Here is a 22,092-nt window from a genome sequence, read left to right as displayed (position 1 = left end):
TGGGTTAGTGTCAGAGATCAAGAGAGAGCTTGAGATGGGTTTGTGTGATGGATACAGAGCTCGAATCCTCGCATTGTGCACCATCAAGTCATCTCACAGAGAGAGAGCTCGTGACAGAGAGAGATGGAGAGAGAGCTTGAGATGGAGAGAGAGCTTGAGATGGAGAGAGAGCTGGTGATGGAGAGAGGGCTCGAGATCGAGAGAGATGGAGAGATGGACTGGAGAAAGAGATCGAGATCGAGAGAGATGGGAGAGAGTTCTGCGTCGATTGGAGAAGAAGAGCTGTGGCTGCGTCAATTAGACGTAGGTTTTTTCGTAAATAAGTAACCAGGTTAAGGATATAATTGTAAATAGCTTAAACAGACGCATAATTTATGTCGCGACCGCGGGATTTTACGGCGTACGCGGCGGTTAGACGCAGGTCTCGGCGTCAATCAAACGAACAAGAATTTTGAAAAAAATCGCCGCAGCCGCAGGAACCTGCGTCAATGAAACGAACAGCCCTATTATATTTTGATGGTTAGGGTCTCTTTGTTCATCTAACAAACATTGTTTTTTTTTTAAGGCTAACTTTATGGAATACTACGGCAAGGGGCTGAATACGATCGAGGCCGAAAAAGGCTCGGTAAGCAACCATTTCCTAATATACCTTTATAGAGGATTATTGGTACTTCTCAACGATTTGAGGCTGTGTGCTGCCAAACCTTAGTCATTTAATTATGTGGCCTTTTGTTTGACTCCTTGGCCTTTGACATTGCCATAGTTGTTCCCATGGAGGTGTAGGAGAAGGTGAGAGATTGCATGCATAAATATATTCCACCGTGATTGCATTGGTAGTAAATATGGCTTGAACACGTTTTTTTATTGCAATTAGCAACAAGTATATTTAATTTCGATTATTTTTATATAGAACTAATGGATTTATGTTTGAAATAGTTAGCAATATCTGAGTTTACTAAAATAAGAAACTTGCCAAGCTAGAAACCTAATGAAACCATCTCTCAGAGTTAAGAACTATCATATTCAACGACCAAAACCAGCAGCATTAACATAATTAAAGAAATATTCATTCTATATTTCTATCGGATGCATGTTCCATGTATTCAGTATTTCCCTATCGCTGGATGTTCAATGTGGAGCATAGCGTGAAAGATACGCTTATGGCATCTTTTGATATTATCTTCTGTCCGTAGGTCCACTTTTGATCTGATCCTAATATCTATATGGAATGTTGTGTTTTACAAAACTGCATCGTAGTACTTCCATATCAAATGAATATTTTATTTTGATATCAATATTGAGAAAATACATAATTAAAGGCTGGAGAAAATAACGTGTGCTACATTTCCCCAGAACGATGTTATCGTGAGCGAGATCGGCGAGTTGTTGTGTGCTTGACCTGCTTTCCAACTTTCCATTTTTATAAAGCTTCCTACTGTATAAAACATTTCAAAACGTTACAATCTTACTAAATTAATAAGAAAGTCAAAAAGTGACGCAGGAAATGGCGTAATTTCATCACCAGGACCACATGCATCTATAAACTACTCAGCAGCACGATGTCAACGAATCATTTTAGTATTAAATTTACATTAAAAACATTTTCTTTTGGTTCCAATATTTACATTAATACAAGTAGAGTTTAAGCAAAGTATATATAACATTTTATATCATTGAAGTACACTGACAAAATTAATGATTTTAAAAGTGATATAAAAATTGAGTTGTGACATGATCACATGGGGTATTAAAACTATTCGTATTTCGTACTAACTACAGACGATATATAGTTTTTTCTTTTGCAAAATAAAATTTAACATGCAAATGTTTTATCTTGGTCAAGAGAGAACGTGCACGAAAGTGCTAATATTAATTAGACTTTTTATTAAACAAAAGGGTTAGGAAATCCTTAAAACAACGAGTTTACAACTTACGTGCTTCATACGCGCGTGAGCACACAGTTTCGCTTGTTTTAATTTTTAAATAAAAATCAATACTATTAAAACTGCCACTTCGCATCTCGTGAATCATTCACGTTAAAAAATTGACTGGCAGCTAGTGACGCGCGTAAATAAAATAATGCACGTGCCCAACCACGTGTCGGACCGCCAAAAGAAACCCACACGCATAAATCGCACTGCACGATGATACACGTGCTTTTTGACCGCCTATATCCGGTGACGTAACCGGACAAACCTGCAGCTGCCTTTTCCACCAATAGCAATGGAGAAAAAGGAATCTTTTACCTTTATTTTGTTTTACTTTAATTAATTAAAAGAAAAAGGTTCAAAATATAATTAAATAGTGCTGTTCGCATGTCTCTCATGCGCGATGGTTAAAAAGAGAAAACGCGGTCTGTGTTGTTAACACGTTTTTTCATTTTTATCCAACTTACAAAGAGAAAATCCTCTCTTTTGCTCCATCTTCCTGTGACGCTTTGATCGTTTATTTCAGGTAGATATTTGTTTGATTCCGGCGTTTTTTAATCGCTCGTGGTTTGAGATCGATTAACATGGAGAGAGATTTTCTCGGGCTGGGTTCGAAAAATTCGCCGATCACTGTGAAGGAGGAAACAAGCGAAAGCTCCAGAGATTCAGGTTAATATTTTTTCCCCTTGATTGATTTTCAATCTTATCGATTTTATTGTGATTCCTTGATCAGTTATGTCGTTAGGAGTTAGTACTAGGTTGATATTTTATTTTTGCAATACCTGGTTTTTGTGGTTTGGTCGGGAACTGGATTGTCAGTTTGTCTCTTGGGGGAGAACATTTTCATATGCTTTCTCGGGAAATCGAACCGTGGAGCTTTTTGTTTTTTAGCAAATTAGTAAGTAAGTATTTTTTTACAGAACCGGTTTAACCACATGTTCTTAGAACCAGAACTAATCTCAAGCTTGATTTCTTTTTTTTGAAGAGACTAATAATTGAGATAAAAGGTGTAATTAATTAATTAGTTTCTTTTTTAAAAAAACGAATACGTAAAATGTTGGAAAAGAGTAGTTGAATGGAGGGGTACACAAATAATATTAAAATAGAAACGTAGAAGATTAATTATACAAAGAAAGTTCGAGTTGGATTATTTTATATAGGTGATTAAATATTGATTAGTGTGTTGATTAAGTGAAAAATTAAAATACTAATTGAAGGTACAACGAAAATGATTTTTTTCTCACCACGAGGAATAAAAATTGTGTCCACCTTGTTTTTCTTATAAGCCAAAACGTGCTATTCCATAAAAGTAGTGCATCAACATGTGCTGTGTGGAGTTAAAGTTGAATCTCTCCTTAATTTTCAACTAAATTAATCATTAAAATATATTCCCTCTAGGTTTAAATATAAGATGGTTTTACACACATTTCAAGAAGCAATAAATACATTATTTTAATTGTTATTTTTTTATTATATCAATAAAATTTCACCATTCATAATTTTACTTTTTAATTTATGTTTAAATTTTAAAAATAAATGCATTAATTATATCTCAAAACATCATATATTTGTATACAAGATAAAAATATAGAACATTTTACGTTCGTATCCGGAAGAAGTACTAATTTTGGTACGATGACTTTGAATAATGTTTTTTAATTAGACATGGTTTCTAAGGTGGTTTTGTTGCTTCGTTGAATTGTAAACAGTATGAGTATTTTAAAAATTATAACTAACTACAATTACAATTTTTAAATATAATTATATTGTAAACTGTATCAGATAATTATAGGGGAATTATAGTATCAGATTCTTTTACTTGGTCTTTACTTTTGGATTTGGTGTTGAATTAATCATCTGTTGGTTATGTAAGAACTTGAAGACATTTAGTTTACAGTTACCACTCCATGTCTGACTTTAAAGTTTTATTTTTGCAGCTCCCAATAGAGGAATGAACTGGTCATTCTCAAAGAAAGGCTCTGCTGCTTCTTCTCAGTTTCTATCTTTCAGGCCATCTCAAGATGACAGACATAGAAAGCCTGGAAACTATCATCTGACTCACTCTGGTTCCTTCATGCCATCATCAGTAGCAGATGGTTATGATTCTAACCGGAACACTCCTTACAGTTCTGTACAGGTACTTTTCATTAAGACCTATGTTAACCCAATTATCAGGTTGATTGTGCATTATGGACCCATGTTTACCCTTTTACCTGTTAGGTAGTTTCTGTTGTGGTTCCACATTGATGAACACTTTTGTTTGTAGTTTATGACAACTAGTTTCTAAATCTAGTCTTTGGTTTTATAGTTATTCATTTGTGGTTTAAACTAAGCTTCTCATTTATGACTTGTTGCTTTTCAGGGAGCCAGGATGTTCCCTAACTCCCATCAACAGCAAGAATCTATCACAGTTTCCATGGCCAGGCCGGGTCTCCAGTCTCATTATCCACCAGGAGGAAAAAGCTTCATGAGCAGTGGCATAAACTCACAACCTTTTGTAGGAGTTCCAATCATGGCACCTCCAATCTCAGTCCTTCCTGCTCCAGGTTCCATTGTAGGGACAACTGATATTAGGTACACTCACTGCTTCTATCTGTTTTTTCTTTTGTTAGTCATCATATTATGTATTGTAATGCTGACTCAAAACTTATTCTTTTGCCAGATCTTCTTCCAAGCCATTAGGATCACCAGCTCAGTTGACCGTCTTTTATGCCGGTTCAGTTTGTGTTTATGATGACATATCTCCTGATAAGGTATCTTAGATCACTTTCTCCCATTTATGCGTCTCTTATCTGTTATGATACTCATTTGCTTAATAATATCATTCCTTCATCATAGGCCAAGGCGATAATGTTGCTAGCTGGAAACGGTTCCTCTATGCCTCAAGCCTTCACACCACCTCAAACTCATCAACAGGTGGTCCACCATGCTCGTGCCTCTGTTGATTCTTCAGCTGTGCCTCCTAGCTTCATGCCTACAGCCTCTTATCTTAGCCATGAAGGTGGAAGTAGCACATACGGACTCGGAGCAGTAAAAGCAACGACAGGCTTTACATCAACATACCACAACAACCAAACTGTAAAGCCTCAAACAGGTAAAATAAAGTCTTATACCTGATTCTCCTAGCTTACTGCTATTTTTATGAATGTAGCCTCAATCACGTTCTGTTGTTTCTTATGCAGTGGCTTTACCTCAGGCTCGCAAAGCATCTCTGGCTAGGTTTTTAGAGAAACGCAAAGAAAGGTACACACAACCGTTCTTTACAGAATAAAACTGATTAACTGTTTCTTGAAATAACTCTCTTTACTGTTGGTTGTTGCAGGGTCACAAGTGCATCGCCATATTGCTTGGACAAGAAGTCACCAACAGATTGTCGTACACCAATATCTGAATGCATAAGTTCGTCATTCAGCTCTGCAACCTAAATCCCATTTGCAGTAATACATACTGCTTCAGACCACTCCAGGACCATGTTTTTATTTCGATGGTGAATTTTTCAGTTTTTTTTTTGTTCTGTTACAGAATTTTCCTTTTGCGCTGGCTACACTTGAGCATCTTCTTAGCTTATATACTATAGTGTAACTCTTTCTTCTCTCGCTACATTGAGTTTCGTTGTAGCTAGCTTATACTGTAGTATAGTGTATACTTCAGTTATGTCATTTTGGTCGAATGGAACTATGAGAGCAAATTGAATTTGTACTTTGGAATTTTGTAGAAAATATGTTCGTTTCTTCTCTTTAGATCAGAGATACTAGTGTTGAATGGTCATACGAGGTTGTTCATATCAATGGATGTAATTGACCATGTATACATACCTTCCTTTGATGCATTTTCATGAATGTTTCGACAAAGTTTTGAATTCGACTCTGAGATGATGAGGAGATTTTATAAATTAATAACATTGGAACATTCGTTATTACTATTATCTATATATATAAAAAGGACTACACGAACTTATATTTAATTTGAAACAGAAAAAATGTATTAGTTTATAGAGGTACAAGATTTACAAGTGGTATTGGATTAGTAGAGAAATCAGATTTTTGGTGTGTTGGTTAAATGAAGGAGAATAGAAAACCGGTTCGACTGGGACATACCCGACCGGTTCAACCGACACGATACTCTCGAGGCACATCGAATCACTCTGCCCAACTCCACCTGCTAATCGCCACCGTACGATCGATCATAAGCAGCTAAACTAATCATTCTCATAATCATCACTGCCGCTGCTCCAAGCTCTTCGTTCGAGAGAGAGAAAAAAGGAGACGAACAATGATGGATGCGAATCAAGTAGCAGAGCTCCGAAGATTCATCGAGCAGCTGAAACTGAATCCTTCTCTCCTCCACGATCCTTCTCTGACTTTCTTCAAAGATTATCTCCGAAGGTCTTTCCTTGACTTCAAATCAAAGATTCACTTTTTTGTTACTCCATGTGCTTGCTGATGTGAGTTTTTCTAATCGATGTTTTTGTTGTCTCTCTCGTACAGTTTAGGAGCTCAAGTCCCTAAGATAGTGAAGACGGTAAGTTGTCTTTGTTGATTGATCAAAGTCCTTTCTTGGCTTAACTACTGTATCTATATATACGTAAGTTCGATTGTAGGAAAGAGATTATGAGGATACGGCTGAGACTAAACCCAGTTTCTCTCCTAGCTATGATGATGATGAAGTTACCGAGTCTGATGTTGAATTGGATGATTCTGATGTTGTTGAGCCAGACAATGAGCCTCCTCAGCTGGTAAGCGGTGAAAGATTTCATCTTTTGATATTGTCTCTGTGCAAATCTTCCATGGTCGTTTGATTTTTCTTTCTTTAGATGGGAGATCCTACAGCTGAAGTGACGGATGAAGATAGGGATGCTGCTCAGTTAGAGAAGAGCAAAGCCATGGAAGCAATCTCTCAAGGTACCCATTCATTCTTAATCTTAACTTTTTTTTTAGCTCATGGGCTTTCGTTAATGCTTTGATTGGTATCCAGGAAAGTTCAACGAAGGTATTGATCATCTAACAAAGGCCATCATGCTGAACCCCTCTTCAGCTATTCTCTACGCCACTAGAGGTGAGTGACTTTCTTTTGCTCTCTTTCCGACCAAAGGTGGGTAATGTTCTGAATGTTTGTACTTGTTGTTGTTCCGCAGCTACTGTGTTTCTAGCAGTCAAGAAGCCAAATGCTGCAATCCGGGATGCGGACATGGCGTTACAGGTGAGCATTTACGTGAGTCGTATTAAACTTTGTTCAGTTTGTGCAGAAGATGAATTCGAAAAGCAAGTTTATGTCTCAATAGTTTTATTGTTTTCTTCCATAACTAGCTGAAGCAGTTTTACTTTGGTGTTTAGTTCAACCCTGATTCAGCTAAGGGGTACAAAGCAAGAGGTATGGCTAGGGCCATGTTAGGCCAGTGGGAAGAAGCTGCGGCTGATCTTCATGTAGCCTCAAAATTAGATTACGACGAGGAGATTGGGTCGGCACTTAAGAAGGTAACTGTGGAAAGGAAACCTCTCTTACCTTTGTTGATATCACTGTACAAACATAGCCTCATAATGAAGTTTAGTAAAGCTTAAGTTTTTGTTAATGTATATACTTCACAGGTTGAGCCCAATGCAAAGAGAATCGAAGAACACCGCAGGAAATATCAACGTCTGAGGAAAGAAAAGGAGCTTCAAAGGGCTGAACGCGAGAGAAGAGAACAGCAAGAAGCCCAGGTCAGACCCATCCATAACCATATCAATGATTAGTGATTCGTATATACTGCTGTGTATAGCTCTCTTTAACAAATTTACATTCTTCGCAAAAAAACAAAACAAAAAGCACATCGGCTTTGTTATCTTCTTCTTGCGAGAGTAACAATATAACGAACGTCTTTTGAGATTATCCACCTCATGTCATATCAAGCATCGCACGCTCATTGATTTGCTACTTATTCTTGAATCCTATCAATGCAGGAGCGAGAAGCTCTGTCTGCACTTAAAGACGGTAAACATTCTATCCATCTCTTTCATAGGTTCTCTACTTAATTATCTTACTGCAAATGTCAACTACTTATGTGTCAGAACATTTATCTGTAAGTCTTGTCCTAGTTAACTGTCTGCACTCAGTAAGATCAAAGCGCAATAAGTTCTTATTAGTCACTAATTCCAGATGATTAGGCCACTAACCAGCTTGCTTAATGCTTATCCCGTTCCTCCAGTTTAATTACCATTGGTTCCCTGATGAACCATGTAAATCCAGACCAGAACCATAACATCCCAAGAAAAGAAAATTTTAGGGGATTAATTATTGGAAATCCTGGTGTATTTACACCTCAGTACCGTTGTGTTTCTATTGGATACTGCTAGTTCCTCACGATTTTATATGCTGATCACAAGTATGAGACTCAGTGAGAAAAGCAATTTGCATTTATCTTGAATTTTCGTTATCCTTACAGACTTTGATTTGTAGCTGATGTAAAGCCAAAAAAAGCCAAAATTTTGTTTCTCATTTAATGATACAGGACAAGTGATTCGCATCCACTCTACGAGCGAGCTAGAAGCAAAGACAAAGGCTGCAAAGAAGGCATCGCGTCTGCTAATCATGTACTTCACAGCAACATGGTGTGGACCGTGCCGTTACATGTCTCCTGTGTACACAAACCTGGCTACGCAACACCCGAGAGTAGTCTTCTTGAAAGTTGACATAGATGAGGCCAATGACGTGGCTGCTGCTTGGAACATAAGTAGCGTCCCGACCTTTTGCTTCATCAGAGATGGCAAACAGGTGGACAAAGTTGTGGGAGCTGATAAAGGTTCGCTTGAGAAGAAGATTGCACAGCACTCTTCTTCTAAGTAATGGTATGGCTCGTTTACTTCTTCTCCCATTGCTGCTCTCTTATGTATTAAAGAGCTGATGGTGAATCTTTGCAACTAAACTGTTGTACCATAGTTTTTACATGTGTTTTTTTCCTTGGTGTTTCATTGGCATTGTGATGGTTCAGAGTTATGTTATGTGTCGCAAAATTGAAATGTCATATTTGAATAAAGAGCCATGTTTCCTGTCTTGAGCGAAAGCTATGTACAGATGAAGTGAAGAGTAAGGGGTGACTGGTGAGAGACTTAGGATTATAGAGACATTAGGAATAGGATGATGAACAATTTTACTAATCAGATTTCAAACTCAGTCTCGGTTTAGCAAAAAAGTTCTACTAATTTCTGATAGATAGATAGATTTGGGTTTTAGTTATATAAATGGGCTCAGCTTTAGGCCCAATACATGAACCTTTAGCCTGTTAACTTCCGTGTTTCAAGAACGAGGAGGTTAAATCCGATGGATGGGAATATGAGGCGGTTACCACCGTGGATGATCGCCGGCGCGTCATCCGGTGTAACAGCTACAAGCAATCGAATAGACGATCGTGAAGTAAAACAGGAAGCAGAAGCTCCCAAGACCAGGAAGAAGCGTAAAACTAGAAGAGAGATTGATGACGCAGAGGAGGAACACAAAAAGTTGGAGATCAGGAGAAGAGGAAGAGTTGGTAGGAAAATCAAAGAAGAAGAGGCTAAGCCTAGTATCGGCGATGATGGTAAGAGTCCCGAGATTATTCAATCCGTGACTAGTCCAGAAGATGAGGATCTCACAGTTGATGATTTATTTAGCTTTGCTCAAGAGGTATGCCATATATTATATTACCAAGCCGGTTTTGCTATTAGTGAATTTGATGTTTAATGTCCATTTGTTTTCTTCTGATTGAATTCACAGTACGTCAAAGGTGAGGAAGAAGACCAGGCATTGTCAACATCTGAATCAATGGTGGTTGATGTCAATGATGGATCAAACATGAAAGCCTCTCAAGGAGAAACAAATGGAACCAGAGATCCAACATCAGATGACATGATCAGTTTGCTATTGGGTCCTTTTTTCAATACTCGAAAATAATTAGAACTTGGATTGAATTAGGGAACTGTGTACATGTTTATTCTTTTTGAGATTTTGGTTTAATTTTCCGGTATATATGATAAACGTTCCATTTGTTTTCTTGTCTATTATCATTATGATCACAAAGAGAAAAAGATTGGTGAGGAAGATAATCAATAATAATGTAAGAGCAACTGAGTTCATAAGCCGATGGAAAACGGCAAACGAAAGCATTAGTGCTCGTATCTATTTTGGCAACTAAAAGGACCGAAAGCACCACTTTCTCAAGCGCATCAGTGACGTGCTGCCTTTTTCTTTTATAAACACTCAATTACACAGACACAACTTGACATTACAGGGAGAGTTTAAGATTGGTGGAGTCGACTGCACTATCTCCTGGAACCTATCTACTTCGTAAGGAGAACGCAAGTGGAGACGTGGTATATGTATAGTTAGTGACGGCCACTTCTTGAAAACCCTAATTAATATGCCCTATAGTCTAATGGGCCCTAGTCTTTTAGTTGTTCAAAAAAAAGTCTATGTATTGGGCTTTTCAAGTTTTATTGAGTGTTGGATTAGTAAGAATAAATGGATTAGCTAAGACTCCTTCATTAGGCTTTTCAATTTTAGATGAGGGTTGGGTTAGTGAGAATAAATGGATTAAGACAAGACTCCTTTGCTTTGTTCTTCAAGAGTAGTGTCTAAATTGATAGATGCGAAAAAGAGCATATTTCAACATGAACTTTGAACGTTCGTACATATTTATTTCTGAAGTTTGCAGTAGTGCATATTACATACTGAACTAAACAAAAATTCAAATATACTACATGAACTCTTAAAATCGTGCTTTCATATATATTGACCGTCAAATGTGTTAGTCATCCGTTAATTTATCAAAACAACGTCATTTCGGATAACATCTATAAACCAAAATAATTTTCTTGTATAAATTGTGTAAACGTTAATTTATATATATTTTTTAGTTTAATCAAATAAATGTTATCAAATTTTTATTGTTTTAGTTTTATAAAATAAATCTATAATTACTTATGTTTTTAAATTTATCTTTAAAAAATATTATTTTATAAGTTTAAATTATTTATTATTAATTCAAATATTTACTTTATGCTTGTCCACCGGTGTGAGAGTTTGAATCTCCCAAAAATTAAATTTTAACTTTACAGATTTTATCCAAGATAACGCGTTTTGTTAAATTAATGGATGACTAACACCTTTGACGGTTAATATATATAAGCACAATTTTGAGAGTTCACGTAATATTTTTAATTTTTAATTTTACATAATTCATCCAAAATAGTGTCATTTTGATAAATTAACGGATGAATAACACCTTTAACGATCATCATATAGAGAAGCATGATTTTAAGAGTTTATGTAGTATTTTTTGAAAAAAAAAAAATTAGTTTGGTATAAAACATTCACTAATAAAAGTTCGGGAATGAATAGACACGACGGACAAAGTTCAAGTTGAAATAGACCATTTTTCCTTGATAGTTGTGGTCAGTTTCCGAGCATCTAATAATTATTTGTAGGTGTGGTTAACTTTATGTATCCACTCGGTCACTCTTTTTCCATTCAATTCGAAACAACACGCTTGGTTTTCACATTTAGGATATTATTCAAAGTATAAACATGTTTCAAGGAATCTTAGGCTAAAAGATTTGTTCAAGAAACCGAATAACAAAGATTTTCCACCGAAATTAGTCACATGTGAGTTGATTCTGCTAAAACTTGCATAGTCATACAAACAACCTCTGTGTAATTTTTACATTCCTTTGTGTCTTTTTATATGATACCAAAAATTTACTTATTTTCCATTAATGAAATAAACTAGTGTATTTTACATAATCATATTCATACCAGTGTCACAGATATATTAAGAGAGAACTGCACATGAAATCTAAAGCTAAACATGTTATATTATGAATCACAAAACGTGGTGAGCACCGGAACTTAGATGCACCCTTGTGCAGAGGATCATAGCTCTGCAAATCTCTGGAGCCATTTCATTTCCGCTGTAGCAGACAAAGTCGTCGTGGAGGCAAAAACCCTTTTACTTCACTTCTCCCCGGCGATCAAAAATCTTGACGAGAGAGACGAAGAAGATGGCGACATCTTTGTCTAAAATCCTAACCAGATCGAAAGCTCACCGCCACATGTTCTCTGCCACAACCACTATCTCTACCTCCCATTCCATCCAGAGACAGTTCTCCGCCGTCGCCGACTCTTCTTTCTCTACCTCCGCCGCGCTTGGAAGCCAAACGAGTCCCCCAGCTCCACCGCAAGGTATGGTTAGTCAACCACTGTGCATGGAATCTAGGGATATTATGAATCGTTTCTGAATGTTTGAGTCCTTTTTTCTAGTTTCAGACAAGAAACGAGGGTCGAAGTGGACACAACTGCTGTTGTTCTTGCCTGGAGCGATTACCTTCGGTCTCGGTTCATGGCAAATCGTCAGAAGAGAAGAAAAGGTCAGTGTCTCTTCTTCTTCTTCAGCTCTTTCAATCGGTGAAAGAATTCACCTTTACTTGTTGTCTCGTGCTGGGAATACATGTGGTTTTGTGATGGGGAAAGTAGTGAGATCTGTGTGATCCTTTACATTCTCTTGTGGAAATTCTGATTAAACACACACTGATCTATGTAGAAGCAATTAAGTTTTGTGATTTTTGCCATGTAGATTAGTTAAGTTAAAATAAAAATCTCAGATTCCAGCGAGTGTTTATGTGTATTACGTTGATGTTTGGCTCTTAGTAAGTCTTTCATGTAAGTGATGTAATGGCATTTTTATTATAGACTAATAATGCATTCTCAGTGTTAGCTACCACTCCCATGTCTCGGTTTCTTTCCTTTTTATCTTCTAAATGGTTGCTGAAGCTAGCACATTTTACTAATCGTTGGTGCTTTTGGCTTAGTACAACCTAAAGCTTGATTCATTCCTTGTTAACGCAGATCAAAACGCTGGAGTACCAACAACAACGGTTGAAAATGGAACCAATGAAGCTAAACGCAGACCATCCTCCTGATAAGAACCTTGATGCCTTGGAATTTAGACGGGTTAGTTGCAAGGGCGTGTTTGACGAGCAAAAGTCTATCTATTTGGGTCCACGGTCTAGGTCCATATCGGGAGTGACTGAAAATGGATACTATGTCATCACACCTCTAATGCCAATCCCTGGTGACCTGGATAGGTGAGGGTAATGATCCTTTCTCCTCGCTTTTTCTTCTTTTTTCTAACCCCTTTGCCTATACTATCCACTTTTTTTGTCAACCCTATCCAAGTAATAGGTTTTTATCTATACTATTTGGGATATTCAGATTGGCTAAGATAAGAATGAAATACTAAAGATCATTTGGTCGATAACTGTTACTGCATCTAACTAATTATGAGTTTGAGATTTAGTTAGATACATATTAGTGTTATTTGTCTTTGCTGAATTGTCACTTAAGCTTTGATTGCTAGTTTTAGTTCTAGCTTTCATCTTTTTGGCCTTTCCTGAAGTTTGGATTGTTCTTCTCCCTTGTCAAACTAGCATGCAGTCGCCTATTCTGGTGAATCGCGGATGGGTTCCTCGTAGTTGGAGAGACAAGTCACAAGAATCCACCGAGTCAGACTCCGTTACAAATGAGTCAACAATAGCCAAACCACTCCCCAGTGAGCAACATTCATGGTGGAAATTTTGGTCTAAGACGCCAGTGATTCCCAAGGTTAGTCTTGTTCAGAAACTTGCTTTGATTCGCCTATTGAGTTTTTAGCTATCTGCAAAGATTCGCTCTTTTTGTTTTGCGTCTCTAACATACGTTATGACTTGTGAAAACTGAAATCTTGCAGGAGCATGTGTCAGCGGTTAAGCCTGTAGAAGTTGTTGGTGTGATCAGGGGAGGGGAGAACCCGAGCATATTTGTTCCGGCCAATGATCCAAGCACAGGGCAGTGGTTCTACGTAGACGTTCCTGCAATGGCTCGTGCCATAGGTCTTCCTGAAGACACAATTTACGTAGAGGACGTTCACGAGGACATAGATCGGAGTAGACCGTATCCTGTCCCGAAAGACATCAACACTTTGATCCGGAGTAAAGTCATGCCACAGGATCATCTCAACTACTGTATAACATGGTAACTACAATACAGAAACATGGTATTGTTTGGTCTTAAAATTGGTGCTATAATTTAATGAGCGAAATTGTGCTTGTGTCTGATGATGAACAGGTACTCTCTCTCGGCGGCTGTCACTTTCATGGCTTACAAGAGGCTCAAACCAAAGTCTGCCCGCAGATAAGCTTTTCTTTGATCAAATCAAAGCCTCATTCTTTTTGTCACTTGTCTGCTGAAGTAATAATTGCAGTGGATAATGGTTAAAATTTCATAATCAAAAGGGGCAACACCCAAATACTCAAAAACTACGATATTGTGATAGATTTTCTTCTTCTATGATATGAAAAGAGTTCGAAGTGAATGCCATTTGTGCGGTTGGAACGAATGCTTGTAATCACATTTTCTCTTCTTTTTTTTTTTGGTAGACTAGCAGCAACAGTTTATGTTTTATCTTTGTATCACTAATAAAACAAAATCATTTGTTTAAAGTTAAAATTGCGGTTTTGCGATGTGTTTATTTGATTTTATATTATACTTAGTTTGGCTTTGTTTATGAACTCAAATTTTTGTATGTTGATTTATAAATTATACTAAATTCTGAATATTCCACTGTGTCGATGGGATCTTTGCCGCAATGTCGTTGACTCTCTGGCTGTGTACTTTTCTAATCTATTGTCATTTTTTTGTTTAATGATAATTTTCATCAAAGTTCAAAGACGTTTACTTTTGTTTATAAAGAAAATATCATCCAAATGTTACAATGCCAATGAAGATACTTTCATTCTATATTTACGGAATGGAAACAAATATTTGATCGATTGTGCATCTTGGAAACTATTGAGATCTGAGAGCTATGTTTATTCAAAAGAAAAATAAATAAATATAGAGAAAACTAAAGGTATGAAATTTGAATTTTTTTTCTTTGTCAACATGAAATTTGAATTTAAAATTTTAATGGAAAAATTTAGCCGAACGAGGTGGGAGTTTATTTTGAAATTCCATGAATTAGCTGTGACTATTTTACTTCTTAAATGAAGTTTCACTATCAGAAAAAAGGATGAAAGCCCTAACCGCAAGCGACCTCGAAGGCGATTTCCAGATCTGAAGGCCCCCCCGGCGTCTTCTCCGATCTGAGCCAGCACCCTCTCCAGACCCACAAGGGAGACTACCTACACTCCTTGTGTTTTCTGTCGTCTCTACCGCTCTCTCTGATCTCAATTCTCCTCTGGCTTCTTTGCCAAGTCTTCTCGTTTTTGATCACGGACTCGCAAGCCCTTTTGTCCCTCCTCTAGTCTACTGCTACGCTTCTTACCAGCCATCTCCTCTAGCTTACTGCTACGTTCCCCCGCTCAATGGCTCAATCATCAATGATAGTGCGCAATGGCGGTTCTTCCAACGTACGCCGCAAGCTTGAATCAGAGGATGAGATTATCCAGATCCTCGACTGCGACCTCAATGTTGTGACAAAGCGCTTCCGTGTGACGCTCATTGGACGAGTTTTCAATCTCCAGGGACGGAGCATTGATGCTTTGATCCATCTCCTCCCCCGTAACAGGATTTGGAACGTAGAAGGCCGAGTTCGTGGTTTAAATCTCGGCAACGGGCGTTTCCAGTTTGACTTCGATAATGAAACATATCTACTCTCTGTCCTAAACAAACGCCTTTGTCATTTTAATCAATGGAGTTTCGCGCTCGAACGCTGGGAACCGTTTACCAGTGAATCCTTCCCTAACACAATCCCTTTCTGGATAAGTGTAACAGGGGTCCCAGTCCACTTCTGGAATGATCAGACCTTCATTGCGATCTCAAAACCTCTAGAAACTTGGACCTCCCTAGACTCGAAACGAGCAAGAATTCAAGTATCTGTCAACGTTGACAAGCCCCTGCAATTCGAGCGTCGTATAGAGTTCCCAAACGGTGACATAGGAAGGATTTTCTTCTCCTATGAGGGTCTCCACCGATACTGTTTTACCTGCCACATGATCTCACACGATGAAAATGCATGTCCCCAACTTACTCCGGAGGAACGAGAACTCAAACAGCAACAAAGAGCAGAGCTTAACGCTCAAGCAGACCCGCCTTCTCTTACGACAGGGACCATGAAACGACCTCGCTCCCCCCTAAATGGGCGCCATTCCCCTAATTCAGGGAGACATAGAATCTCCTCCTCAAATCAACCCCAGAGCCACTATCGAAGAGAAGAAAAAAGACAGAAGCTCTCAACACCCCGTGAAAACAGAGCTTACCACCCCTATCAAAAGGAATTGTCTAAAGAGCGGGAATCATCCTCGCAAGGACGATGTCTGGAGACGTCTAGAGCTTCCACCCCGTGCTTCTTCCGCCTATGGAAATGGGAAGGATATTTCTTCTAATTCTCCTCACGGAGAGATACCTTACTAGCAGAAGAACAAAGGGCCTAAACAAACAGAGTCTTACAGAGGAAGGTACTCAAATCATCGTCATCAGGAAACTCGAGCCTGGCGTCCACGTTCCCCGCCAACGACAAACCCTTACACTGATATGGCGCCAGTATCTTCCCGAGCTCCCCTATCGGCAAAAGACGCCCCAACCCGAGCTGTCTTGGACTCTCAGAGAACCATCTCCGACCAACTGGGCCACCTGGACCTAGGAGATGTTAACAGGACAGAACATCCTAAGAGCCCACTCACAGAAACTGCTGAGGAACGCCTAAGAAGAATTAAGGGGAAAGCTCACATCACTGATACCCCAACTTCCCGCGATCGCGAACCTCGGGCCCGGTCATCCTCCATCATCATTCGTGATCCAGAAAACAGGCATCAAACTCACCAGCATCCATATCTCCGAGACCGGAAGCTTCCTCTCCTGGTCATAAGAACAACGTCCCAAAGCAACTCGACTTGGACATTGATTTAGACCTTGGCCAGGACCCTGAGATCACTCTCACTGAAGATGAGCTAGCTCTTGTTGATAGTATGGTTATGGAAACATAACGTTTGGAGATGGACGCAGAGATGCTAGACAACGATGATCTCCTTGATGAGGTTCCAGATGACAACGCGGAAAAGATCGATGCCATCTCACAACTTTCTCCAGATAATGCTGAGACTACAAATGAACTGCAGGAAGATCTCTCGATGGTTCCACTCCCTACGGCTCCATCTCAAGCAAAAAATGCTCTCACCCAGACTCAGGACATAGACCAACGTGCCTCGCTTCCCATGACCTCTGCAAAAGGGTACCTTAAGAAACTCGTTCCAAAGAACCCGAGATTAAAAGGTCAAAAGGCATCAAAGGCTTCAAAGAAGCTCAATCAGCTTTGAGGTCTCTCTCCTCGTAAGCGAAGCACTCTGGGTAATCCCTCTACTGTCTCCTCCCTAGACCTGGGCATTTTAACCTGGACCCGAAGACCCGAACCGGAACCGACCCAAAAATATCTGATCCAGAATCAGACCGAAAATTTACTAGTACCTTTTGGGTCTAAATTTTTTTTACACGAAAGAACCGGAACCGAAAAGGAACCGACCCGAATAGACCCGACCCGAAAAGAACCGACCCGAATAGACCCGACCCGATAAGAACCAATTTGTACCCGACTTAAAAACATGTATATCTAAAACTATGATGTTTTTGTGTTCTATTTTATATATATTATTTTATGATTTAGTTGAAATATCTTTTGTTAACAACATTTGTTATTATTTTTTAACATTTTTAAAGTAATATAAAGCTTTAAAATGTAAAATTTAGAGTTTTAAAATGTTTTATTTTTATTATTAATAGTTTCATTTAAGTTGTTTTGTAAAATTTTAGATATATATGACAAATATTCAACTAAAGTTGATGGAATTGAGTATATCATGTCCTTTTCAGATCCTAAATACCCGAACCCGACCCGGACCCGATATGGACCCAAAAAATTACATATATTTTATGGGTATTTTAATTATAGACCCGAACCGACCCGAACCCGAACCGAAAATTTCTAAGTACCTATTGGATCTAAATATTTAGGACCCGAAAAGACCCGGACCCAAAAGGAACCGGCCTGAACCCGACCCGAAGATCCGAACGCCCATGCCTACTCCTCCCCTGCTGTCCCTCGTAATGAGGTGTTTCCTTCTGCTTTAAGCAAAAAACCTTTGTCTCTCTCAGGTTCGGTGGTGTCCCAGAAACCACCCAGTAAGAGGATATGAGTGCCATAGCTTGGAATTGTTAGGGAGCCGGAGCATACCTGACCAAGAAACATCTCCGGGAACTGCACCGTTGTTTTATTCATTCTTTTCTTTTTCTTTCAGAAACAAAAAATAGTTTTTCTTTTCTTCAGGATTTCAGTTTGAAATTGGATATAATAAATTGTTCACCGTGGAACCAGAGGGTCAAAGCGGTGGACTAGCTCTTTTTTATTTAGATTCTTTTGAAGTTACAATTCTTTATTCTGATAATCGCATGATCGATATCGAGGCAACCATAGCAGGACATAAAGTCTATATCACATTTGTCTAAGGTGAACCAGTTATTAATTACCGAGAAAATGTATGGGAACGTTTGACCCGCATGAGCCTTAATAGATCTGGAGCATGGCTCATGCTTGGAGACTTTAACGAAATCACCAGTAATCTGGAAAAAAAAGGCGGTCGCAAACGTAGTGAATCATCCTTCCTGCCCTTCAGAAACATGCTCGCTAATTGTGGAATGATTGAATTCCCATACTCAGGAAACCCCCTATCTTGGGTAGGTAAAAGAAGCAATGGCAAAGCTCCATGTCGACTAGACCGTGCTGTGGGTAACGAGGACTGGCACCATTGCTTCTCTCACACAAATGTGGAGTATCTTCGCCTATGGGGCTCGGACCACCGCCTCATCCTCTCGCATTTTCTCTCTATTAAAAAGCCTGGGAGACGAGGTTTCAAATTCGATAAGAGATGCATTGGGAAGGAGGGCTTCCGTGAGACAATTCTTCAGGGTTGGAACGATCCAAACCTCTTTGATCGAGATGATCTACACGACCGGATCGTGTTCTGTAGGAAAGTTATATCCAGATGGAAACGGGCCAACCCCTCCAACACGGCAAAAAAGATTGAAGAGATAAAATGCCAACTTGAGCAAGCTCAGCTTGACGATAACTTCTCCACTGAGGCAATCTTGAATCTTAAGTGGAACCTCTGCGCAGCGTTCAGAGACGAGGAACTCTATTGGAAACAAAAGAGCCGAGCAAATTGGCTACGAGAGGGAGATCGTAATACAAAGAGGAGAGCAAGAAACCGTGTTTTGAAGCTACGAAGAACAAATGGTACATGGGCAGAAACGGATGATGATCTGGAACAAGTAGCGACAGGATACTTTCAGACTCTGTTCACTTCGTCGAACCCCTCAGACTTTGATGACTCACTCCAGTACATTACTGAGAAGGTTACACCAGCCATGAACGAAGCCCTTACAAAAATTCCATCAGATGATGAGATCCAGAGCGCAATATTTGATATAAACCCGAACAAAGCTCCCGGTCTGGACGGAATGACGAGCCTATTTTTCCAGAAGTATTGGGGCATTACGGCGGAGACAGTACGACTTACAGTGAAGGAATTCTTCACGAACGGTACTATGGATCCACACCTAAACCAGACTAATATTTATCTCATCCCCAAGACAGAAAGACCAACGGAAATGACAGAATTTAGGCCAATAAGTCTGTGTAACGTCTCTTACAAAGTCATCTCTAAACTCATGAGCAAGCGTCTCAAGAAATGCCTCCCGAAAATAATTTCGGAGACCCAATCGGCTTTCGTAGCCAGGCTTCTGATCACAGACAATATTCTCGTCACCCACGAAGTTTTCCACGATTTACGTACGAACCCCGGCTGCCGATCAAAGTTCGTAGCAATCAAAACCGATATGAGCAAGGCTTTTGATAGAGTGGAATGGTCTTTCCTCGAAGCACTCCTACTGAAACTAGGCTTCTCTACGCAGTGGGTGTCATGGATCAAACTCTGTATCTCGTCAGTCTCTTACCAGGTCCTACTGAATGGCGAACCAAAAGGAAATATTACTCCCTCGCAAGGCATTCGACAAGGCAATCCCCTATCACCCTTTCTCTTTATTCTCCTCACGGAAGCTCTTATATCCCACATTCAGGGAGCGGAAAGGGAGGGAAGAATCACTGGACTTAAGATCGCCAGAAACAGCCCACCAGTCTCCCATATTCTCTTCGCAGACGATAGTCTGTTCTTCTGTAAAGCTGACGTCCAGCAATGCTCTGAACTAGTGCGGATTATCAACACCTATGGTTCATCCTCTGGGCAACAACTGAATGTAAACAAATCGTCCATCCTCTTTGGAAGCAAAGTTCCTCCGGATATCAAGTCAGGACTCAAACGCTCTCTCGGGATCTCGAAGGAAGGTGGAATGGGAGTCTACCTCGGGCTACCGGAGAAAATCTGTGGAAGTAAAAAACAAGCCTTCGCCTTTATCCAAGACCGACTCCGGAACCGTATTAACTTATGGTCCGGGAAACTCTTTTCCAAAGGAGGGAAAGAGGTACTTATCAAGTCTGTGGCTCAAGCACTCCCAACCTATGTCATGTCATGTTTTCTGCTCCCACTAGAGATCACTAGAAAGCTAACTAGTGCCATCTCCCGCTTCTTGTGGAGCACAAAACAAAATAACAAAGGACTACATTGGATTGCCTGGAAGAGTATATGCATTCCCCAAGATAAGGGAGGACTTGGCTTTTGAGACTTTAGAAACTTTAATCTCGCACTACTTGCGAAGCAGCTCTGGAGGTTGATCCAACATCCAACGTCACTCCTTGCTAGAGTTCTAAAAGGGAGATACTTTCGCATATTGACTCCGGTGGACGTCACAAGGGAAAGCTCTCCCTCGTATGTCTGGCGTAGCTTGATGGCCGCGCAACCGCTCCTGAAAGCCGGCCTGAGACGTTCAATCGGAACGGGCAATAACACCATGGTCTGGTCCGATCATTGGATACCAGACGTGAAGCCACGGCCTGCTATCCCTTGCTGTCCCTCCTTTAACCCCAACCTTCGCGTCTGTGATCTCATCAACCCTTTGTCTCACGACTGGAACCTCCCGCTGCTCCATCAACTATTATCACCCCGCGACATCCCCCTTATCCAGAGTTTGATACTCCCGCACTCCCACAGACCCGACAACTACAATTGGGCCTTCACAAAGTCTGGAGCTTACTCGGTTCAGTCCGGGTACACCTTAGCGATGGAGATGGATACAAACGCGCACCTCCTTTGGTATCCGAGCCAAGTACTACGAGTCTAAAAGCCATAGTATGGTCCATCAAGACCTCGCGAAAGATCAAACATTTTATCTGGAATGCCCTATCCGACTGCGTTCCGGTTTGTGGTAGACTTTCAGATCGTCACTGTAGTTCAGAGAGGAACTGTCCGCGATGCGGAGCCGACAACGAATCAGTCAATCATCTACTTTTCGAGTGTCCTCCCTCTGTACAGGTCTGGGCTCTCGCCCATGTCCCTCACTCTCCCGGCTTGTTCCCGAGCAACTCAGCTCCCAATAACCTTAATCACACCCTCTGGCGAGCGAAAGAATTAGGCGTCCCGTCCTCGATTCTTGATAACGTGCCATGGCTTTTGTGGTATATCTGGAAAGCTCGAAATGACAAACTCTTTAACGGGAAAGACACTCCCCCTCTAGATACAGTACAAACAACTATATCAGAAGCAGCCGACTGGAGACTAGCGCAAACCTTACACACATCCCAAGGCGAAGAGGAGACCCAACCACCACCCGATACGCAACCCCTCTGCCCTCGATGCTCGATTGACGCCTCTTGGCACCAAGACGATGCTCTTATTGGCGGAGGAATGGTCCTTACGGACGAGGATGGGCTTACAACCTTCGGTTCATTTACTAGTAACCGAAGCTTAACCCCCTTACATGCCGAGCTTCATACTCTGCTGTGGACCATGAAATCCTCACTCCAATTGGATCAACTAGATATGACTTTTGAGACGGACTGTCTACAACTAGTCAAGATCATTACAGAAGACAAAGAAGACGACTTGCCATCTTTATTGGTCGAATTTGAAGAGTTTCACCATCTTCATTCTATGTTTAATTCTTGCTCCATACGTTTTATACCTCGTTCTTGTAACGTCCGAGCAGACGGCCTTGCAAAAGGTGCTCGCGCTCGCTG

At 40.0% G+C, this 22,092-nt stretch overlaps 5 protein-coding genes across 8 annotated transcripts; all 5 read left to right on the top strand.

The window, feature by feature from the left end:
* The first annotated feature begins 2,263 nt into the window (after positions 1–2,263).
* Positions 2,264–5,668, top strand: LOC106452030 (protein TIFY 6B-like). Of its 2 annotated transcripts, XM_013894039.3 has the most exons (8): positions 2,264–2,353; positions 2,455–2,597; positions 3,866–4,065; positions 4,291–4,502; positions 4,591–4,681; positions 4,767–5,022; positions 5,111–5,171; positions 5,251–5,668. In XM_013894039.3, exons 2-8 carry the CDS (start codon positions 2,513–2,515, stop codon positions 5,351–5,353), a joined length of 1,008 nt encoding a protein of 335 aa, XP_013749493.1. In that variant the 5' UTR covers positions 2,264–2,353; positions 2,455–2,512; the 3' UTR covers positions 5,354–5,668. The 2 variants fall into 2 exon arrangements, with proteins under 2 accessions (XP_013749493.1, XP_013749492.1); XM_013894038.3 differs by having other exon boundaries at positions 2,325–2,597.
* A 403-nt stretch (positions 5,669–6,071) lies between these two features.
* On the top strand, positions 6,072–8,957 carry LOC106422519 (TPR repeat-containing thioredoxin TDX). Of its 2 annotated transcripts, none has more exons than XM_013863307.3 (10): positions 6,072–6,313; positions 6,416–6,449; positions 6,529–6,663; positions 6,742–6,829; positions 6,903–6,983; positions 7,063–7,127; positions 7,262–7,402; positions 7,514–7,627; positions 7,868–7,898; positions 8,416–8,957. In XM_013863307.3, exons 1-10 carry the CDS (start codon positions 6,201–6,203, stop codon positions 8,748–8,750), a joined length of 1,137 nt encoding a protein of 378 aa, XP_013718761.1. In that variant the 5' UTR covers positions 6,072–6,200; the 3' UTR covers positions 8,751–8,957. The 2 variants fall into 2 exon arrangements, with proteins under 2 accessions (XP_013718761.1, XP_013718760.1); XM_013863306.3 differs by having other exon boundaries at positions 7,063–7,139.
* Positions 8,958–8,998: 41 nt separating this feature from the next.
* On the top strand, positions 8,999–9,932 carry LOC106422520. The gene is made up of 2 exons (XM_013863308.3): positions 8,999–9,566; positions 9,657–9,932. The coding sequence occupies exons 1-2, from the start codon at positions 9,225–9,227 to the stop codon at positions 9,831–9,833; spliced, it is 519 nt and encodes a 172-aa protein (XP_013718762.1). The 5' UTR covers positions 8,999–9,224; the 3' UTR covers positions 9,834–9,932.
* Positions 9,933–11,771: 1,839 nt separating this feature from the next.
* LOC106422408 (surfeit locus protein 1-like) lies at positions 11,772–14,442 on the top strand. 2 transcript variants are annotated; one of them, XM_013863205.3, is made up of 6 exons: positions 11,772–12,119; positions 12,204–12,304; positions 12,783–13,021; positions 13,364–13,538; positions 13,663–13,946; positions 14,040–14,442. In XM_013863205.3, the coding sequence occupies exons 1-6, from the start codon at positions 11,939–11,941 to the stop codon at positions 14,107–14,109; spliced, it is 1,050 nt and encodes a 349-aa protein (XP_013718659.1). In that variant the 5' UTR covers positions 11,772–11,938; the 3' UTR covers positions 14,110–14,442. The 2 variants fall into 2 exon arrangements, with proteins under 2 accessions (XP_013718659.1, XP_013718658.1); XM_013863204.3 differs by having other exon boundaries at positions 11,776–12,119; positions 12,198–12,304.
* Positions 14,443–15,277: 835 nt separating this feature from the next.
* LOC106422432 lies at positions 15,278–16,297 on the top strand. Its single transcript, XM_013863224.1, has one exon. It carries the CDS (start codon positions 15,278–15,280, stop codon positions 16,295–16,297), a length of 1,020 nt encoding a protein of 339 aa, XP_013718678.1.
* The last annotated feature ends 5,795 nt before the right edge of the window (positions 16,298–22,092 follow it).

This window comes from Brassica napus, chromosome C5 (assembly GCF_020379485.1).
Source record: "Brassica napus cultivar Da-Ae chromosome C5, Da-Ae, whole genome shotgun sequence".
Classification (NCBI taxonomy): Eukaryota; Viridiplantae; Streptophyta; class Magnoliopsida; order Brassicales; family Brassicaceae; genus Brassica; species Brassica napus.
The sequence above is the reverse complement of the archived record's forward strand: the minus strand, read 5'-3'. Positions and strand labels throughout refer to the sequence as shown.